Raw genomic sequence first — 20,181 nt, 5'->3', positions numbered from 1 at the left:
ACCACCACCACCATCATCATCACACTCTATCGCTCTCACTCACTCCCCCTCCCTCATCTCCTTGACCACCCTGTTGTGATTGACAATACGCTTCAACAGTCGTAACGTCACTTCCCTCGTAATGACGCATGGTAACTTAGTAACTGGCTCTAAACTATCGGAACAATGGTAGACGCCCTTATGAAATATTTCTCCGGCGAGCTTAAAAGCGTATCCAGAGGAAAAAAAACATAAATCTGATCATGTTTTGACTTTTACACATTCTGATCACAAGACATATGAAACATTCTAGCCAGCATGAAGAATAAAAAGTACCGATTTTCTTTGTTTAGAACCACGATGGCCGCCGTTGCTGGGCGACGTGAAATCAGACTATTGAATCCAAATGACTATAATGGCAACTATACGCGCGAAGCGTCCCAATTACCCTTTATAAAACATGTAGCTGTTCACGCTTCCGGATTTACAAAACAATAGATTTTGAGGCGTAATGATATCCTGACCACAATGATTATTCTTAAGGTGCAGTCGAGATTTCTTTGACCTCCCCCCTCCCCCACCTCCACCCTTCCATCATCCTCTTTAATCTGCGCTATATAAAAGCTCACGTTTTTTTTTTGTTTTTTTTTTTTTTGTTTGTTTGTTGTTTTTTTTAAATTACGCATCAAAACAAACATGTTTGATCATAACAAGGTTACACGACCTATCTATCTTCCTATGCTACACAAAAAACACCAATATCCACTTAAACAATTATTGTTTGTCATGTTATCTGAGAGGTTAAGTGTGAGATAAGATCTGGAAATAACCGGACTTGCAAAGATACACGATTATCTTATTTATTTTGTCCAACGATCATTACTCTTTTTTTTTTAATGAACTTTTAAATAGCGCAAAACCCACTAAACGTGCTCAAAGCGCTTTGCAAGGGGTCCCAAGCCTACAGCAACACTTAAAATGTAGGACGAGACGTGACGCCTATCATATGATTTTACCTTCTTTTTTTTTTCGACAGAGACAACGCTGTTAAACGCCAGGTACTCATTTTACACCCGAGTACGGTGAGAAAATGTGAGTTTAGAGCCTTTTCCAAGAACTCAAACTATGCGCCGCTCGGGAGCTGAACTTGAACCCAGGATCTAACGATCCGAAGGCGAGTGTCATACCACTAGATCACATAGCCGCACAAATAAATATAGGCTGCACATTTTCTAGCTCAAATGTGACCAATCCCCTCAAAACGGTATTAGGTCCGGGGGTGATGGTGCTTACAACTGAATTCAAGCCTAATATAGAAGGAACGAAATAGACGTCACTCAGTTCTTTGTTATTGTATTTAGCCAGCCATTTTAATGATCAGTGCTCACAAAATTACATTAATCAGAGTGTGAGCTTTTATATAGCGCAATATCCACTAAACGTGCTCAAAGCGCTTTACAAGGGGTCCCTGACCAACAGCAACACGTAACATGTAGAACGAGACATGACGCCGGTTAGGCGATAATACAATTTTTCGGACAGTGACAACGCTGTTAACGGCCAGGTACTCATTTACACCTGAGTACGGTGAGAGGATGTGAGTAAAGAGCCTTTTCCAGGGACTCAACTATGCGCGGAGCGAGCGAGGCTCGAACCCAGGACCTTCCGATCCCAATGCGAGTGTCATACCCAGTGGCGTGGGGCCATTGGATCGAATGGTGCCAGGCACCGTACCAATCTTTTAAAAATCATTAACAGCATAATTTAATTAAAAATAAAACTGAGAAATTTTAACTCCACTGTCTTTCGCCAACTCGCCAACAACATACTGCCTTTTTAGTCCCCACTCCATTCAAGATTCCGAATCACGCACTGCGCCGACTCGTGTGTTGGTGACATCACTCCGCGAAGTAGTGACTAAATCAAACACCGTGGTGCAAAGCAATCCAAGCTCCAGTTAATGCTCTATCCATTAGTATCGCTACAGCTGATTGAGCGAGAAACTGGGTCGAATTATACTATCTTCAAATAGCGGAAAACCCCTCGACTTGTGCCAGGATCTGAGAGCTCCACCGTTGGACGGGGGGATGCGCCAAATTAGGGTAACTTCGGCCATCCAAAATATTACATTAACTGTCAAAAACACTGATCATTGTCAATTTTATTTGTAAGCAGCAAAGAAAGACAACATAAAACTTAAAATATGACATACCAACCCCCCCCCCCCCCCCCCAACTCTTTTTCACGATTATTGAATAAAGTAATTCTTTGCAACGAAGCATTGTGGACGAATTTACCAACATTTTTCTTGCTTGTAGTGCCGAGTTGATGGTTACGTGTGTATGAGTGTTTATTTGTGTGTGTGTGTGTGTGTGTGTGTGTGTGTTTTTGTGCGTGTGTATTTGTGTGAGTCAGAGAAAGAAATCGAAGATTGTCAACAGTTATACTTTGGTGTGTTTTTAGATTTTGTAAGTACTTAAGTGGAGTGATTTTTTCTTTGTGATGCTTTAAGATCTGAATCTACCTTTTATTTGTGCAATCATTAATCGTAGTCCACTGATTTCCATTATTTGAGATATACTTTGAAGTTTTGTTTTGTTAAACAATGAATTGCAATGAATCAAGTTGACTCTTTACTTCACCGACAGTTTGGGAGATTGACACTAGATGACAAATTAGAAATAAAAAGACTAGTTCCTCACCAACCAACTGATTTTGAATTAACACAGGTGTGGAAATCTCGAAAACGCTCTTTATCAGTGACATGGTATGACAGGCATGAATGGCTCACAGTTAGTTTAGAAAAAAAAACGTTTCTTTTGTTTTTATTGTCTACTTTTTACAGATACAACAAACACTGACAAATCATGGACATCTATAGGCTATAGTGACCTTAACCACTTCCATCGTAATTCTTAACCGCCTGAACGTTGTTTTAGCACCCTTAAAAGAGTGAAAAATTTCTTGCGAAATTCAATGAAACACAGAGATGTTAAATTAGTTAATGATTCTGTCAATTCACAAAGCTGAAATAGATGCCATTCCAAATTTCAATAATCACATTATAAAAAGATTTGCAGAGATCAAACATCGCCGTGCAGATTTTCTTTACAAGTACTAAAAGTAAGTAATTTCTGTCATAGGTTTTTTTTTCTCTTTTGATTTACATTTATCACATATTGATTGCATTATCGACCAAAACCAATCCTTTAAATGGTGGACAAAGAATAATTACAAAGACCTTTTCATACGGGACTTGTATCTCAGTGTTGTGGCTTGATGTTTTCATGAATCGTTTGTTTTTGTGAGTTTTGTCCACTCGTAGAAACCATCGACCCTCCCCCCACCCTTCCAAAAAAGAGAGTTTTTAACATGTGCTCTCTCTTCTTAACCGTGTTCACTGTTTTTTTTTCTTCTTCTTATCATGGCACCACCATACGCCGTCAATACGCCACGCCGCTGGTCATACCACTAGACCACATAGACGCACGAATGATATTTTGGGTTGGTTTAGAGAGTATTTCCATTACAACAATGTACCCATAACAAATTGGGTTATCAGACTTACAACTATGTACCTACACGTTGAATTCAATCCTAATTTATAACTTTTACGTTTAAATAAATGCCTCCATTGGAGGGAGTACATTTTGTTTGACGAGCACATCTGTGACCCTTCGCCTCAAAACGTTATTAAGTCGGGTTTGTTTACGATGTTGAAAATTGAATTTATAACCAGAAATATCAGACTTGTGTTGAGTTTATACGATTTATTGAGGAGTATGGATACCATATTTTGGGGTTTTAATGCCAACAGTTTATATTTTTGACCAGTTTAACATTTAATTCGGCTTTTAAGCATCTGGTTCGTTCCGACATAATACCGTTTTGAGACGATGGGTCACATATTGAGAAGAGCTGAACGAAATAATGGGCTTGATTTAATATTGTTGTAATGGGGATTATTTTGGTTTGAGAGTGTTAATTCATTCAATAACGCAATATCCACTAAATGTGCTCAAAGCGCTTTACAAGGGGCCCCTGGTCAACAGCAACATTTAACATATAGGACGGGAAATGCCGCCTGTTAGGAGATATTACAATTTTTCGGACAAAGACAACGCTGTTAACGGCCAGGTGCTCATTTTACACCTGAGTACGGTGAGAGAATGTGAGTAAAGAGCCTTTTCCAATGACTTAACTATGCGCCGAGCGCGAGGCTCGAAACCAGGACCTTCCGATCCGAAAGCGAGTGTCATACCACAAGACCACACAGCCGCACGTATTTCCATTACAACAATGACCCAACGTGTACTTATTTGCAGGACTATTTGTCATGGAAATACTCTCAAACTAAACGCAAAATACTGTCCATTACAACAATGTTAAAACTTGCCCATAATTGCGTGAGGTTATCTGCCCTTCAAATATGTGCAGGTCACCCTATAACAAGTAAGAATAGGTATATTTTGTTCCTTACCTTGTCTTTAAAATAAAACCCAAAAAAGACCCCCCCCCCCCCCCCCCCCCCCAAAAAAAAAAAAACAAAAAAAAAACCAAAAAAAAAAAAAAAAAAAAAAAAAACAAACAAAAAAAAAATTAAAAAAATAAAAATTACAACCTAATCAACAATACACTCAAGTTTTAATTTCCTATTATTTAGACTGGAAAGTTAATTTTCTTCATCTATTAAATTTTGACGTGATACCAGTTTGGCGTATTCAGAGTCGTTTCCGTACTCTGGAAAAACAACGTATATTAAAAAATTGGCCAGAAAACGTCCTTTCAACATCGATCGATTTGAATGATCCTTTTCTTGAAAAAAAAAAAAACCTCTTAAACCTGAGACTTCGCGACGTCTTCAAGGAAGAACCAGACTTAAAAGTTTTTTTTTGTTTTTGTTTTGTTTTTGTTTTTGCTAAGATGAGTGTCGTTTTAATCGATCAATATTTGAAGGACGAGCAAAACCTTTTTGAGGACGAGTTTTCTGGCCAAATATTTAAATATCGGTTTTTCTAGAGTACGACAGCTAACTGGTTATAATCAGTTTGACCACAATCTCAATATTATTTATATATTTTCTAACTATCAAGGACTTTATTATCAACACACCGTGTTATCGGATGACACGTAAAAGTAATAACACGGTCAACTCGCTATCAAAACAGGCGTTAAGGTTTTCTTCAATTTTCTTACATGTTACAGCGTGTGTGTCTTGAAATTTTGTCTTATCATTCTTGTTTTGATTTGTTTTTTTTATCTTTTGGATTTTATTGTTTGTATCTGTTTTTGTTTTGACTTATTATTATTATTATTATTATTATTATTATTATTATTATTATTATTATTATTATTATTATTATTATTATTATTATATTATTATTATTTATTTATTTATTTATTTATTTATTTATTTATTTATTTATTTTATTTATGTATTTGTTTGTTTTTGCTTTTGGTTTTTTTCTGTTGGGGGGGGGTGTAGTTTTTGTGTGTTTTTTTTTATAGTTTTTTTTTAGTTTAAACAAAAATATTTTCATTTAATGCGACGTGCACAGATAATATTTTGTGTTGGTTTGAGAGTATTTCCATTACAACAATGAGCCCATAATAATTTGGGTGATCAGACCTGCAAATAATTAGACGTCGATTAATTGTCACCCACACCAAATTTTTTTCCTTTCTCTGTGTGGCTTGAGATCGTGAAGTCTCAGGTTTGAGAGTTTTTGCCAAGATGAGGGTCATTTAAATCGATCGATATTTAAAGGACGAGTTTTCTGGCTAGATTTTTTAATTAGGGGTTTTCCAGAGTAGGGCAGCAGCCTCTTATGGTTTTCACACTACTATGTTATGACGATCGACCCAATCAGCAAAGTCCGGTCCGCATTCGTGCACCGTCACAAACCCGCCGGGTAGCATCGTCACAACACACCGTTCGACAAGATGCTCTGCCATCTCGTCGTAGGGCAGAATACTATCCACAACACAGAGGAAGGATAAGAGGAATGTTTATATCACCGATTGTTCCCCTTGTTATGTCACCACCACCATTTCTTGGAACTCATATAGATAGTTCGAAAATGACGTCACACAGGCCTTTGTTATTCTTTTTGCCATCCGCGTTTGTGAGTTGTTCTCACTAAACTGTATTAACCAGACTATAAAAGTTCACGGTTACACAGAGTTTGTGTGTTGGTCCGTTATACTTCCGGATGGCAATGTAGTGAACTCCTTGGCCAAGCGCATTCTATCGATAGATAGTATGCTCTTGGCTAAGAAGCTCATAACATTGCCATCCGGAAGTATAAAGGACCAACACAAAGAACTGTGTGTATCCATGAACGTTTATAGTCTGGTTAATACAGTTCAGTGAGCATTACTCAAAAAACGCGGGTGGCAAAAATCAATAACAAAGACATGAGTGACGTCATCTTCGAACTATCTATTCCTACTTCTAGTGTATCGATTAGAAAATTATTTTTTTATGGGGGAGGGGGAGGGGGGTTTCTAATATAGGTGTGGCGAGATGTGATGTATAGATAGTATGTGCTTGGCTCAAACGGACAACACACAAAACTCTGTGATGTATAGATCGTATGAAGTTGACGTCACTTTGGCCTTTGTTATTATTTTTGCCATCCGCGTTTATGAGTAATTCTCACTAAACTGTATGAACTAGTCTATAAAGGTTTAAGGTTACACACAGTTTTGTATGTTGGTCCGTTATACTTCCGGATGGCAATGTTATGAGCTTCTTAGCCAAGCGCATACTATCTATAGATAGTATGTGCTTGGCTCAGACGGACAACACACAAAACTCTGTGTAACCATGAACTTTTATAGTCTGGTTAATACAGTTTAGTGAGAAATACTCATAAAAGCGGATGGCAAAAAACAATAACAAAGACCTGAGTGACGTCAACTTCGAACTATCTATAAAATGGTTTTCTTTCAATCAAATAGACTGATAGTAAAATAACAACCACAGTATAGAGAGTTTCTTTTTCAAAATGATTTAATTATAAAAGTTGAACAACTCGTAGCAAAATTGACACCGGCAAATTTCGCGAGCTCAAAATTTAATTGAAGGTTGAGGGGGGGGGGGGGGGGGGGTGCGGATATGCGTTGAGATTGGGGGGGGGGTGCAACATTTCTTTAAAAATAGGCCGGGGGGGGGGGGGAGGACATTTAATTGATATAGTGGAGTAAATACAAGATGTATTTTTTATGTCACGTGATATAAATAAACAGCTAATATCTGTAGTGGTCACGCTTGTAAGGTCCCTTTTCAGGAACGCCAAGGTAGCAAGCTTGGTCTGACGTCAATTTGGTCAAGCGGACACCCAAATGCTCCAAGTGGGAAGCGGCAACTTGCTCGTCAAGACGTTTGGGCAGCCTGTGGACTCCAATCTTGTAGCTGTTGTCGTTGTTGTTGGCCCACAACTCAATCTGTGCCAGGACCTGGTTGGAGAAGGAGTTGCTCATGACGAAGCTGGGATGGCCGTGGGCGCAACCCAGGTTGACTAGTCTTCCCTGGGCTAAGACGATGAGGTGACGGCCGTTCTTCATAAGGTAACGATCAACCTGAATTGAGATTATGAAAAAAAAGAAGATATTTACCCCATACGTTTAATATAGTAAACAGTAAATGGTAAATAGTAAATAATGAATTTATATAGCGCCTAAACATCCACGTTAATCGTGCTCTGCGGCGCTTTACATAATAAAAATAAAAATAAAAATGTTTAAAAACAACAAAATTAAAAATCACACACTACATGATACATAATAAGCATGCATACAAAAAATAAAAAAAAAAAAAATCAAAGCAACATCTATTTTATGAAAAATAAGCCTCGCGGAACAACTCAGTCTTCAGACATTTCCTGAAAGATGATAAATTTTCACAGGACTTTGTCCGAGGACGAAGTGCGTTCCATAGGCATATCTTTTTACTCAATGTTTGTAATCACAAATCTAAACAGTCCCGGTCTTTAGATCCGACCTGAAGCTGATCTCACGATGGACTATTTTTATAGCTGATGATCTAACAACGGGATCTTATTTGTGACCCTTCGTCACAAAACGGTATTATGTGGGAACGAAACATATGCTTAAAAGCCGAATTAAATGTTAAACTGATCAAAAATATGCATTGTTGGCATTAATAGCACCCTAAAATATGGTATCCATTCTCCTCAATAAAACATACAAACTCAACACAAGTCTGATATTTCTGGCTATAAATTCAATTTTCAACTTCTTAACCAACCCGACTTAATACCGTTTTGAGGCGAAGGGTCATATTTGTGCTCACACGCTACACAATCCAAAATATCAAAATTCTCTCTCTCTCTCTCTCTCTCTCTCTCTCTGTCTCTCTCTCTCTCTCTCTCTGTCTCTCTCTCTGTCTCTCTCTCTCTGCCTCTCTCTCTCTCTCACTCACACACACACATACACACACATACACACAGAGTAACTTATAGATAGTATGCGTTTGGCTAAGAAATCACAACATTGCCATCCGGAAGTATACTGGACCAACACACAAAACTATGTGTAACCATGAACTTTTATAGTCTGGTTAATACAGTTAAGTGAGAATTACTCACAAACGCGGATGGAAAAACAAAACAACAACAAACACCTGAGTAACGTCATTTTCGTTCTATCTATATTGAGTGACCGTACTTGCTGCCTAAATCAGTCCCTTAATGGGTGAAAAAATACTAATTACAAGGACGGAAACACACGGGCAATAACGCTTAGACCTTCATCTAAGCGTTATTGCCCGTGCACATGAGTTGGTGTAAATTGTGATTTTCGTCCACTCAAGCATTGAGAAATGTTGTTAATGTCTTAATAGAATTCAAAAGTCTGATGTCACGTCCGCCCAGCAACCAGCAGCTTGGTTCTAAACAAAGAAAATCAGTACTTTTTATTCTTCATGCTGGTCAGAACTTTTTCACATGTCATGTGCTCAGAATGTATAACAGTCAAAACATGATCAGGTTTATAATGTTTTTCTCCTCTGTATACACTTTTAGGCTCGTCGGAGAAGTTTTTCATTCGGGCTCCTTTGGAGAATGGCGTCCGCCGTTGTTCCAATTGTTTAGAACCAGTTACTATTCGTCATTACGAGGGAAGTGACGTCACGAATGTTGAACCCTATTGTCCTTATAGGACGTCGGTGGGGATTCAATCTTCATATGAGAAGTTATAATATATTCATAAATTCATTTCTAGCACATACCAAGGGTTTAATCTCTTGTTTCCTAACACAGTTAGCATTAAGCCAGCCGATGTCAATCTCACAATCAAAGTGTCCGATGTTACACACAATCGTGTCTTCCAACATATTGTCCATGTGTTCCCCTCGAATGATGTCCTTACAGCCTGTTGTTGTCACATAGAGACGGGCCTCTGGTAAGGTGTCTTCAATGGTGGCGACCTTGGTGGGGGTACAACAAGAAAATAAAAGCAAACTAAACAATGCACCGTTTAAGAATACAGATATTTTTATCTTAAAATCACGAAAATAAATGGCAAAAAAAAAAAAAAAAACAGTTTTCTCTGAATTACGAAAAGAAAAAGACAGCAAGGTTTTTTTTTTGTTTTTGTTTTTTTTTTTTTAAATCATCTGCTGAGACATAGTTGTCAAAATACTCGAATATTACTGTAAAATTGCTGTATTACCAATAACACCCCGTCCCTCCACCTCTCCACCCTGACACAAAGTTGAGTCCTCGAAAAGAAACCATTTTTATTTATATTCTCTCACCGTACTCGGGTGTAAAATGAATATTTGGGCGGTAACAGCGCTGCCTCTGTTAAAAAGAAAAAAATAATGTAACACATGTGAAGTGTTGCTGATGGCTTTGGAACACCGGCTAAAGCACTTTGAGCTCATTTTAATCGATATTGCGCTATATAGAGCTCAAGCTCACCTCGTATCCCTCCATGGCTGCCTGTAAAGCGTTGATGGGATCAATTTCTGTGATGATGACCCTAGCACCAAACGCCCTGAGGGCCTGACCACAGCCCTTGCCCACATCACCATAGCCAGCAACTACGGCCACTTTGCCAGCCAACATGACGTCTGTCGCACGCTTGATTCCATCTACCAGAGATTCACGACAGCCGTATAGATTGTCAAATTTGCTCTGCAACGAGATGACGAGACATAGGATGACGTAAATCACATTATTCCACCTATCTCACCATAAATAGTAACGCGTAATGATATCATGTTTACAATAATAATTTGTGAAACGTAAATTTCACTAAAATTATATTTTTGAAAAAAAGAAGTATCATTTAAATATTTTTTTGGAAAATGTCTTTTACTCAGAGATGACGAAATTGAAATGGATTGAGGGGGGGAATAAATTATTTCTTACACTCTTGCGTTTTGGAATTCGAACTTTGTTCCCAAAGCGCACTCGCAAGCTCGTGCAGAGGTTGGGAATATGTCCGCCCGGAATTCCAAAAGGCAAGAGTGTAAGAATAGTATATTATTCTACCCCTCTCACCATAAGTAGTAACGTGTTATTATATCAAGTTAAGGATAATAATTTGTGACGCCAAGGAATAAATCTCCATTAAAAAAAAAAAACAAAAAAAAAAAAAACTGAAGCAGATATCATTTAAGTGTTTTTGAACATGTCTTTTATTCAAAGAATCGGCTTGACCGGAAATAAATCATCAAGGGGACGGAACGGGTTAAATGGCAGGGATTATCTGATTTGTTAATGTTAAGTAACGCTCGAACCACCCATTTATGTACAGGCATAGCAACAAGAGGTCACGGAGGAATTATCAATTGATGGCCAGGCATAGCAACAAGAGGTCACGGAGGAAGCATCAATTAGATAAATTTGAGCTCTTATATAGCGTAATATCCACTAAACGTGCTCAAAGCATTTTATAAGGGGTCCCTGACCAACAGCAAGACTTAACATTTTTGACGCGACATGACGCCTGTTAGGGGATATTAGAATTTTTCGGACAGAGAAACGCTGTTAACGGCCGGGTTCTCATTTTACACCTGAGTACGGTGAGAGAATGTGAATTAAGAGCCTTTTCCAAGGACTCAACTATACGCCGAGCGAGGCTCGAACCCAGGACCTTCCGATCCGAAAGCGCGTGTCATACCACAAGACCACATAGCCGCACATAATTGTGGATTCCAAGTTTCAACCAATCACGTATTATTTTTTCATCACCTTGGTAACGGAATCGTTTACACTGATGGTGGGAACTCTCAGCTTGCCAGCCGCTAGGAGTTTATTCAAGACGTAAACACCTGTCGTGGTTTCTTCTGATATACCCTTGATGCCTGCAAATACAAATAAACAAACAACAACAAACACATCTTTACGGACATTAAATATTGCATTGGTCAGGTCCAGGGATTTACCATGCTCATTGCGCATATCAATCGACGTGTATATGCATGTCTGATATCCGAACGCAGTCATGGGCCTAGTTTAAATTGTTGTAATGGACAATATTTTGCGTCATTTTTTGAGATTTCCATTACAACAATGAGCCCATAATGAATTGGGTTGTCAGACCTGCAAATAAGTGCACGTCGCATTGAACCGAATTTAAATACATTTGATATATAACTGATGTTTTTAATAATTGCAGCTCTACAAATGAAGATATATGTATTATTTTTTTTAAACAAGAAAAACAAACAAACAAAACTAGAGCTTTTATTTTCCACAATAATAAATATTCACTAAAAGTGCTCAAGCACTTTACAAGGGGTCCCGAGCCAACAGCAACAATCAACACATAGGACAAGACATGACGCCTGTTAGGCGATATTACATGTTTTTCCCCGACAGAGACAACTCCGTTAACCTCCAGGCATTTTATACCTGAGTACGGTACAAGAATGTGAGCTTTTCCAAGGACTCAATTATGCACCGCTCACAAGAAGAGAATAACATCAGAAGTGACCTCGGGTGAACATCAAACTCACCATCTAACAAATGAGGATATTTTTCGTGGACAAGATTCGTCAAGGCGGCTCCGTCGTCCAGAATCATGTTTAGAGGTTTTCCATCGGGGAAGTAAAGAGTCTGAAAATATTTGTAAAAAGGTGAAAATGGTTCACAGCGTATAACGGGTACCCTTGTGAAGAATATAGGTATTAAAATTGTCCTATCAGGAACCTCTGTGGTGTAAAGGTAGCAGGTCTAACCGCTAATCAGAAGGTCTGTGGTTCGATCCATAGTCGAGGTAGATTGATTTTTTTTGGGGATGGCTTTAAAAAAAATTATTATACTTTCTTGTTTTGTCTGACACCTTTCATACACATGTGTTCAGTTCTTGATAATTGAAAGGATTTGGATAGAAACAGTAGAAGCAATGGACGTTTTGGGTACAAGCCCCCAATAAACAAAGAAGCCGGGTATTTCTGACGAAGGGTTTGTACCTGCGAACTTTCCTTAGCTTATTGTTTTGCCGACGAAGGGTTTGTACCCGAAATGTCCATTATTTGTACTGTCTCCCACCCGAAGCCTCTCCATTTTTACCTTTTTGTCGGTATTTTTACAACTCCAGGCGGTCGCCGGAGATCGTCCCAGAGGGAGATTCGTGGTCGACGCCCTATGCTCCAGGTGGAGTTAAAAGAAATAATAATAATAATGAGAAGAAGAAGAGCAATATCCACTTAAAGAGAGATGGAGAAGCCTTAGGTGATCACATTTTAAACTCATACTTGTTCAATGCACCAGATTAGTTCTTCATCTGTCTCTCCTTTCCAAGCGTAGACAGGGACCCCGGTTTTAGCAATGGCGGCTGCAGCAACGTCTTGAGTTGAGAAATTGTCACTGCTGGACCACTGAACCTAAAGAGAAAAGAAAATACGTTGTTTTTTTTTATACAGAGAAAAATCCACTAAATGAGGCTAAAGCTCATTTAGAGGTGGTCTTAAGTCAAAAGTAACACTTAAAACGTAGGACGACAAACGACTTCTGCAATTGGCTTCAATAGTCTGATGTCACGTCGCCCAGAAACGGCGGCCATCGTGGTTCTAAACAAAGAAAATCGGTACTTATTATTCTTTATGCTGGCTAGAACTTTTCAAATGTCTTGTGATCAGAATGTATAACAGTCTAAACATGATCAATTTTATAATGTTTTTCTCCTCTGGATACACTTTTATGCTCGTCGGAGAAATATTTCATAAGGTCGTCCGCCATTGTTCCGATAGTTTAGAGCCAGTTACTAAGTTACCATTCGTCATTACAAGGGAAGTGACGGCATGGCTGTTGACATAAAGAGTATTGGCTCCAATAATTATTTTCTTTTAGTAAGAGACGATTGTGTTTTCAGCAAAATAATCTTTTTACACACTAGAGTGGTGAGAGAATGTGAGTAAAAAGCCTTATCTAAGTATTCAATTGTGCTCTATCCATTAGGGGATTCAAACCAGCGACCTACAGATCATGATACATATCTGTGAATCATGAAATCAGATAGAATGACTTACCTCTGGCCCTAAAGCTATTAAAGTTTTGATAAGCACAGCGGTAGTGACGTCAAAGTGTAGACACCCTGCAATCCTGGCACCAGAGAGAGGTTTGGTTTTTCCATATAAGGCTCTCAATTCCATCAGCCCTGGCATTTCATTCTCAGCATTGGTTTTGAGTTCAATTGGACGTAATGTCGTTTCGATACGGTTAGACACATTTGATGAGTCTTGAAATCAACGATTAAACTTTGCCCCTAAAGCAATTCATGTTTTGATTAGTAAAGCAGTGACCACATCAAAGTATGGGCACCCAGCAATCCTGGCACCTCTAAGGGTTTTTTTTAACTGCCCATATGGCCTTCAATTGCATCAACCAATACAGTTCATTCACATCATACAGTTCACTCACTCACTCACTCATTCACTCAGTCACTCACTCATTCACTCACTCATTCATTCACTCACTCACTCATCCAATCCTCTTCAAGGCTACTGGCGCTTGAGGCGATGCAAGGGATCTCTCGGTGGTTCTGTCAGCAGCTATTCTTGGGGCCACCTGGAGGGACAGACCTCTCTGCTTTAGATCACTCTCTTTAGTACATCTCCAGGTGTCCTTGGGGCTGCCTCGCTTCTTCTTTCCTTCACTCTATATATCACGATTTCGAGGAAAAGGCTCACATTTAAAAAAAATTTGAGCTTTTATATAGCGCAATATCCACTAAATGTGCTCAAGGCGCTTTACAAGGGGTCCCTGACCAACATCAACGCGTAACATGTAGGACGAAACATGACGCCTGTTAGGCGATATTACAAGTTTTTTTTTCTGACAGAGACAACGCTGTCAAAGGCCAGGTACTCATTTTACACTTGAGTAGGATGAGGGAATGTGAATAAAGAGCCTTTTCCAAGGACTCAACTATGCGCCGATCCGAAAGCGAGTGTCATTCTACAAGACCACATAGCCGCACATTAACAAATCATGAAATAAAATATAGAATGTTTTACCTCTGCCCCTAAAGCTATTAAAGTTTCGATAAGCACAGCGGTAGTGACGTCAAAGTGTAGACACCCTGCAATTCTGGCACCAGAGAGAGGTTTGGTTTTTCCATAAAAGGCTCTCAATTCCATCAGCCCTGGCATTTCATTCTCAGCGATGTCCATGTATCTACGGCCTAGGTCAGCGAGAGTTATGTCCGCTTGAGATAGACAAACAAAGCAACATCAAATCCATGGCATGGCGTTCGATTCTGTTTTTGTTCTGTTTTGTTTTTAAAGGTTTTAGTGTGCTTACGACACATTTAGGTCATATCATCGACAGCAAAAAGGAAGAAAATAGAAAAAAAAATAGAAGAAAAAAAATATATCTAGAATTACAAATGAAGCTGACGAGAAAAAGTAAGTCAAATGGGAATTGTTCAAATAGGGAACATATGTAAATTCTAAGAGCTTATCACAAATGAACTTAGTTTTAGATCACCTAAACGTCACCTAAACACCAGCACAGGATCCCATAACGATGAACACAGTCAAATGTTTAAAAGATATGTTCATAATTGTTTTAAAAAACAAACATTATAATAGTAATAATAATAATGATAATATAATAATAATAATAATAATAATAATAATAATATAATAATAATAATAATAATAATAATAATAATAATAATATATAATAATAATAATAATAATAATAATATAATAAAATAATAATAATAATAATAATAATAATATAATAATAATAATAATAATAATAATAATAATAATAATAATATAATAATAATAATAATAATAATAATATAATGATGATGATATAATATAATAATAATAATAATAATAATAATAATAATAATAATAATAATAATAATAATAATAATAATAATAATAATATCATCATCATCATCATATCATAATAATAATAAATAATAATAATAATAATAATAATATGATAGATGAATAATAATAATAATAATAATAAATAATAAATAATAATAATAATAATAATAATAATGATGATGATGATGATGATGATGATGAATGATATGATGATGATAGATAATAATAAATAATATAATATATCATCATCATATATATAATAATGATAATAATAATAATAATAATAATAATAATAATAATAAATAATAATAATAATAATAATAATAATAATAATAATAATAATAATAATAATAATAGTATAACCACTTACCGACTTTGTAAGGCAACTTGTGTGTTACGTTGGATGTAGACATGGTCTCCAATGTGTTGTTACTTATTATTCCTTCTGATTGTGGCATTGAGAGACACAATCTACTTCTTCAAAAACGAATAAATAAATAACATCTTTTTTTAAACTTGGCATTTCTAATATTAGATTGACTTAAATCCAATTGCACTTATATGCAGGTATGATAACCCAATTCCTTATGGGCCCATTATTGTAATGGGAAACTCAAAAAATGACACAAAATATTGTCCATTACGACATTGTTAAACTAAGCCCATAAGTGGGTTCGGATGTCAGACCTGTATATATGTGCACGTCGACGCAAATATATCAGTAGATTTAAAATACCAAACAAAGGGAAAAAAAGAAAGAAAGATTGAGAATTCTTTTTATACTGAACGCCAGAAAACTCATTCAAATATCGATCGATTTAAGTGACGCTCTTCTTGGCAAAAACTCTCAAACCTGTGATTTCAAGGAAAACCTCGCAAAGTCCCAGGTTTGAGAGTTGTGCCAATATGAGGATCATTTAAATCGATCGATTTTTACACAGAATATAAACGTTAAAGGGTACACATAGTTTTGTGTGATGGTCCGTTATACTTCCGGATGGCAATGTTGTGAGCTTCACTATCTATAGATAAGGATGGATGGCAAAAACATTAACAAAGACCCGAGTGACGTCAACTTCGTTCTATCTATACCGGGCGACGATCACCTAAAGAAATTGAACAGTGCGTTGTATTCAATCGTTCAATTAACCGGTAGATAACCACACCTCTTGGACAATCGTCATAATGTAAACAATGGCAGTGATTGGTGGACACAGCAAACTACACAGGTTTTACTATAGATGGTATGTGTTAAGAAAAATACCCACTGTTCTACCTCTTGATCAGTAGAATCAACACAGAAAACTATGTGTAAACTTAAACGTTTATAATATGATCTAGAAAATCGTGTGATAACTAGTCACCCATCTGTCAATATAAAAACAATAACAACGATCAGATGGAGGTCGAATTGGTTCACGTTATTGTTTATAAACAACCAACTATGTTTGTCCGAGCACGTGTGAAGGTGTGTCACAAATTCCATGTTTTGATTGGTCAATAATCTACTTGTTAATCAATGGACGACAACTCACTTTTCACTTTCTTTTGGCGATCCCCGCCCTGTATAGTGTTATAATTTTCAGGCAAGTGTCACAGTCTATGAGATGACAAAAACTACGATAAGAATTAAAACAATTTTCCCCACACGAATAACACGTGTAATTTTACAAACCGTCCACGCTCTTCACACATCTACGTTGATTAATTCTGAATGTGTGTGTGTGTGTGTGTGTGTGTGTGTGTGTGTGAATGTGTGCGTGTGTGTGGGGGGGGGGGGGAGGTGGGAGAGTGGGTATTCTAAACATGAATGGTTATTTTGTAGCGTAGGCACAGCGTAGCGATACATAATTAATTTTATTTATATCATTATGAGATATAGAGCAAAAAAGTCGTGACGTCACATCATTGTGCGGCTATGTGGTCTTGTGGTATGACACCGCTTTCGGACCGGAAGGTCCTGGGTTGGAGCCTCGCTCGGGGCATAGTTGAGCCCTTGGAAAAGGCTCTTTACTCACGTTCTCTCACCGTACTCATGTGTAAAATGAGTACCTGGCCGTTAACAACGCTGTCTCTGTCCGAAAAAAAATGTAATATCGCCTTACAGGCGTCATGTCCCGTCCTACATGTTAAGTGTTGCCGTTGACCAGGTAAAGTGCTTTGAGCACGTTTAGTGGATATTGCCCTATATAAATGCTCTAGTAAAAAAAAAATCTACTGTTCCGGTTTTTTTTAAATCCTTGGAAATCAGTATGTAAGAAATCCTTCGGAGGGGCTAGAAATGAATTGGTTAGATGTTGAATCATACAGTGGTTATAATTCTTTTTGTTGTAGGATGCATAGATAGTTCGAAGATGACGTCACTCAGGTCTTTGTTATTGTTTTTTTTGCGATCCGCGTTTATGAGTAATGCTCACTGAACTGTATTAACCCGACTTTAAATGTTCATGGATACACACAGTTTTGTGTGTTGGTCAGTTATACTTCCGGATGGCAATGTTATGAGCTTCTTAGCCAAGGGCATACTATCTATAGATAGTATGCAGATGACGTCACTCAGGCCTTTGTTATTGTTTTTGCCATCCGCGTTTGTGAGTTGTTCTCACTAAACTGTATTAACCAGACTATAAAAGTTCATGGTTACACAGAGTTTGTGTGTTGGTCCGTTATACTTCCGGATGGCAATGTTGTGAACTCCTTGGCCAAGCGCATTCTATCTATAGGCAGATTCTTAGGATAACGGGACGTAAAATAGCGAAGATGGATGAGCTTTACTGACGACCAGCATTTATTTAGACTAGAAAATAAGATGTCATCACTCTGATACCAGAAGATCAATGGGAGCGATCTATATTCATGTTTTCGTCCAACCGAGTCATCAATCACGTGATTTGTTGCTGTCCAAAGATTGGACATTTCTGAACAAATGTAAACACGCTGCTTTGTTTATGAAAGTTGTAAACATACCCATGTGTCAAGCTGAAACAATGACCAATCGTGATGTGAGAGAGTTCAAAATCTGTGAACACTTTTCACTATGTAGGTCACTTTGAGCACATTTTGCAATGTGACCAATGACCTCGAGCACATGGAAAATTAATATAGATCATGCCCATTACACACGGTATGTTTGCAGCCCTCTGGAAAAGTGGTTTTACGCTTTCAATGAGATTGGAACCAGTTTTTTGACATCATTATTTTCTTCCCTATTCAAGTCAATAAGTTTGGTAATCGCTTTTTACAATAGGGAACAAGGGTGTGACGTCAATTACTGGTTCCAATATCATTGGAAGTGTAAAACCAGTCTTCCTGTGGACTGGATACATACCTTGAGCAACTGTTCTTCTGGTTTCAGAGTGATAGTGTCTTATTTTCTAGCATAAATAATTGTAGGTCGTCAATAAAGATCATCCATCACTAAGTGCGATGAGAGATTGTGTAAAGAGTCTGATCCAAGGACTCAACTATGCGTCGCTTATACCAGGACTCAAACCCTGGACTTTTCGGTGCGAAGACGAATGTCATACCACTAGACAGATTTTTTTTTTATCGGGAGTCAACAATTCTTCAACAAGTATAAAGCAAAGTTCGAATTCCAAAACGCAAGAGTGTAAGAAATCTTTTATTCTACCCCTCAATCAATGGGAGCGATCTATATTCGTGTTTTCGTAAAAGCAGGTCATTAATCACATTATTTCAACGATTGGATATTTCTTAACAATTGTGAACATGCTGCTTTGTTTACAAAATTAAAAAAACATACCCATGTGTCAAGCTGAATCAAGACGACCAATCGTGATGTTAGATATTTAAAAAGCTGTGAACACTTTTCACTAAGTGGGTCACTTTGAGCACATTTTGCAATGTGACCAATGACCTCGAGCACATGGAAAGTTAATATAGATCATGCCCATTCTTATTTCGTCATCTTGGAATAAAAGACACCTTCAAAAACATTTAAATAATATTTCTTTTTAAAGAATCAATTTTTTTTTGGTGAAATTTAACAATTCATAATTTGATGTCACAAATCGTTATTGTAAATATGATATCATTAAAAAAAAAAAGTTTGCGTTTTTATATAGCGCAATATCCACTAAACGTGCTCAAAGCTCTTTATAAGGGGTCTCTGACCAACAGCAACACGTAACATGCAGTACGGGAGGTGACGGCACAGACAACGTTGTTAGCAACATTTTACACCTGAGCACGGTGAGAGAATGTGAATGCAGAGCCTTTTTCCAAAGACTAACTATGCGCCGAGTGAGGCTCGAACCCAGGACCTTCCGATCAAAAAGCGAGTGTCATACCACAAGACCACATAGCCGCACAAATAAAGGGAGTTTATCAAGTTAAAATGACGAGAAAAAGTAGTGCAACAGAGCCATTAATTAGACCCTAATAACCGGAGTTAAAAGCGTGAAACACAACAGCAATTGCTTGCTCGCATTTGGATAGAACGCTAGTCAATCGCAAAGTATTTTCTGACAGATCTAACAGCCCCAGCTACCCAACTTTCAATATCTAATCCAACCTGACATAATGTAACCATTCTGACATGGTGGGTTGCAATGTGTGTTGTTATAGTACAATTTTATAATATAATTAGTTAAAACACGCGTGTAAATGAAAGTACGTGACTTGAACTAATCAATTATACACACCAAGTTTCTGTAATGTGTCAAAGTGCCGTGTGTTGTGAATGAATGAAATCTTAGAGAAGGTGAACAGATCAAATATTATTATCTATTATTAGTAGAGGTTAGTATGTCCTTTTTAATCTACTATCATCATCATCATCATCATCATCATCATCATCATCATCATCATCATCATCACCATCATTGTTATCATCATCACCATAAACATCACCATCA

At 37.5% G+C, this 20,181-nt stretch overlaps 1 protein-coding gene across 1 annotated transcript; it reads right to left on the bottom strand.

Annotated features, from left to right (window-relative positions):
- Positions 1 to 6,993: 6,993 nt before the first annotated feature.
- On the bottom strand, positions 6,994 to 17,026 carry LOC144977454 (adenosylhomocysteinase A-like). Its single transcript, XM_078922691.1, has 9 exons — positions 16,980 to 17,026; positions 15,675 to 15,781; positions 14,474 to 14,664; positions 12,713 to 12,841; positions 11,972 to 12,071; positions 11,205 to 11,317; positions 9,927 to 10,142; positions 9,233 to 9,430; positions 6,994 to 7,563 (listed from the first exon to the last, which is right to left on the bottom strand). Exons 1-9 carry the CDS (start codon positions 16,997 to 16,999, stop codon positions 7,231 to 7,233), a joined length of 1,407 nt encoding a protein of 468 aa, XP_078778817.1. The 5' UTR covers positions 17,000 to 17,026; the 3' UTR covers positions 6,994 to 7,230.
- Positions 17,027 to 20,181: the final 3,155 nt, after the last annotated feature.

Source organism: Berghia stephanieae, chromosome 7, assembly GCF_034508935.2.
Source record: "Berghia stephanieae isolate SIO BIC M18660-M18661 chromosome 7, UCSD_Bste_1.3, whole genome shotgun sequence".
Lineage (NCBI taxonomy): Eukaryota > Metazoa > Mollusca > Gastropoda > Nudibranchia > Aeolidiidae > Berghia > Berghia stephanieae.
This window is presented reverse-complemented; position numbering and strand designations above follow the sequence as displayed.

Bases quoted from the DNA above. Each gene is read 5' to 3' on its own strand.
- LOC144977454 (XM_078922691.1), bottom strand. From the start codon at position 16,999: ATGTGTGAAGAGCGTGGACG. The intron at 14,665-15,674 runs GTAAGTGGTTAT...GTCTATCTCAAG, and splicing joins CAAGTTGCCTTACAAAGTCG to CGGACATAACTCTCGCTGAC. The intron at 9,431-9,926 runs GTGAGCTTGAGC...ACCCCCACCAAG, and splicing joins CAGCCATGGAGGGATACGAG to GTCGCCACCATTGAAGACAC.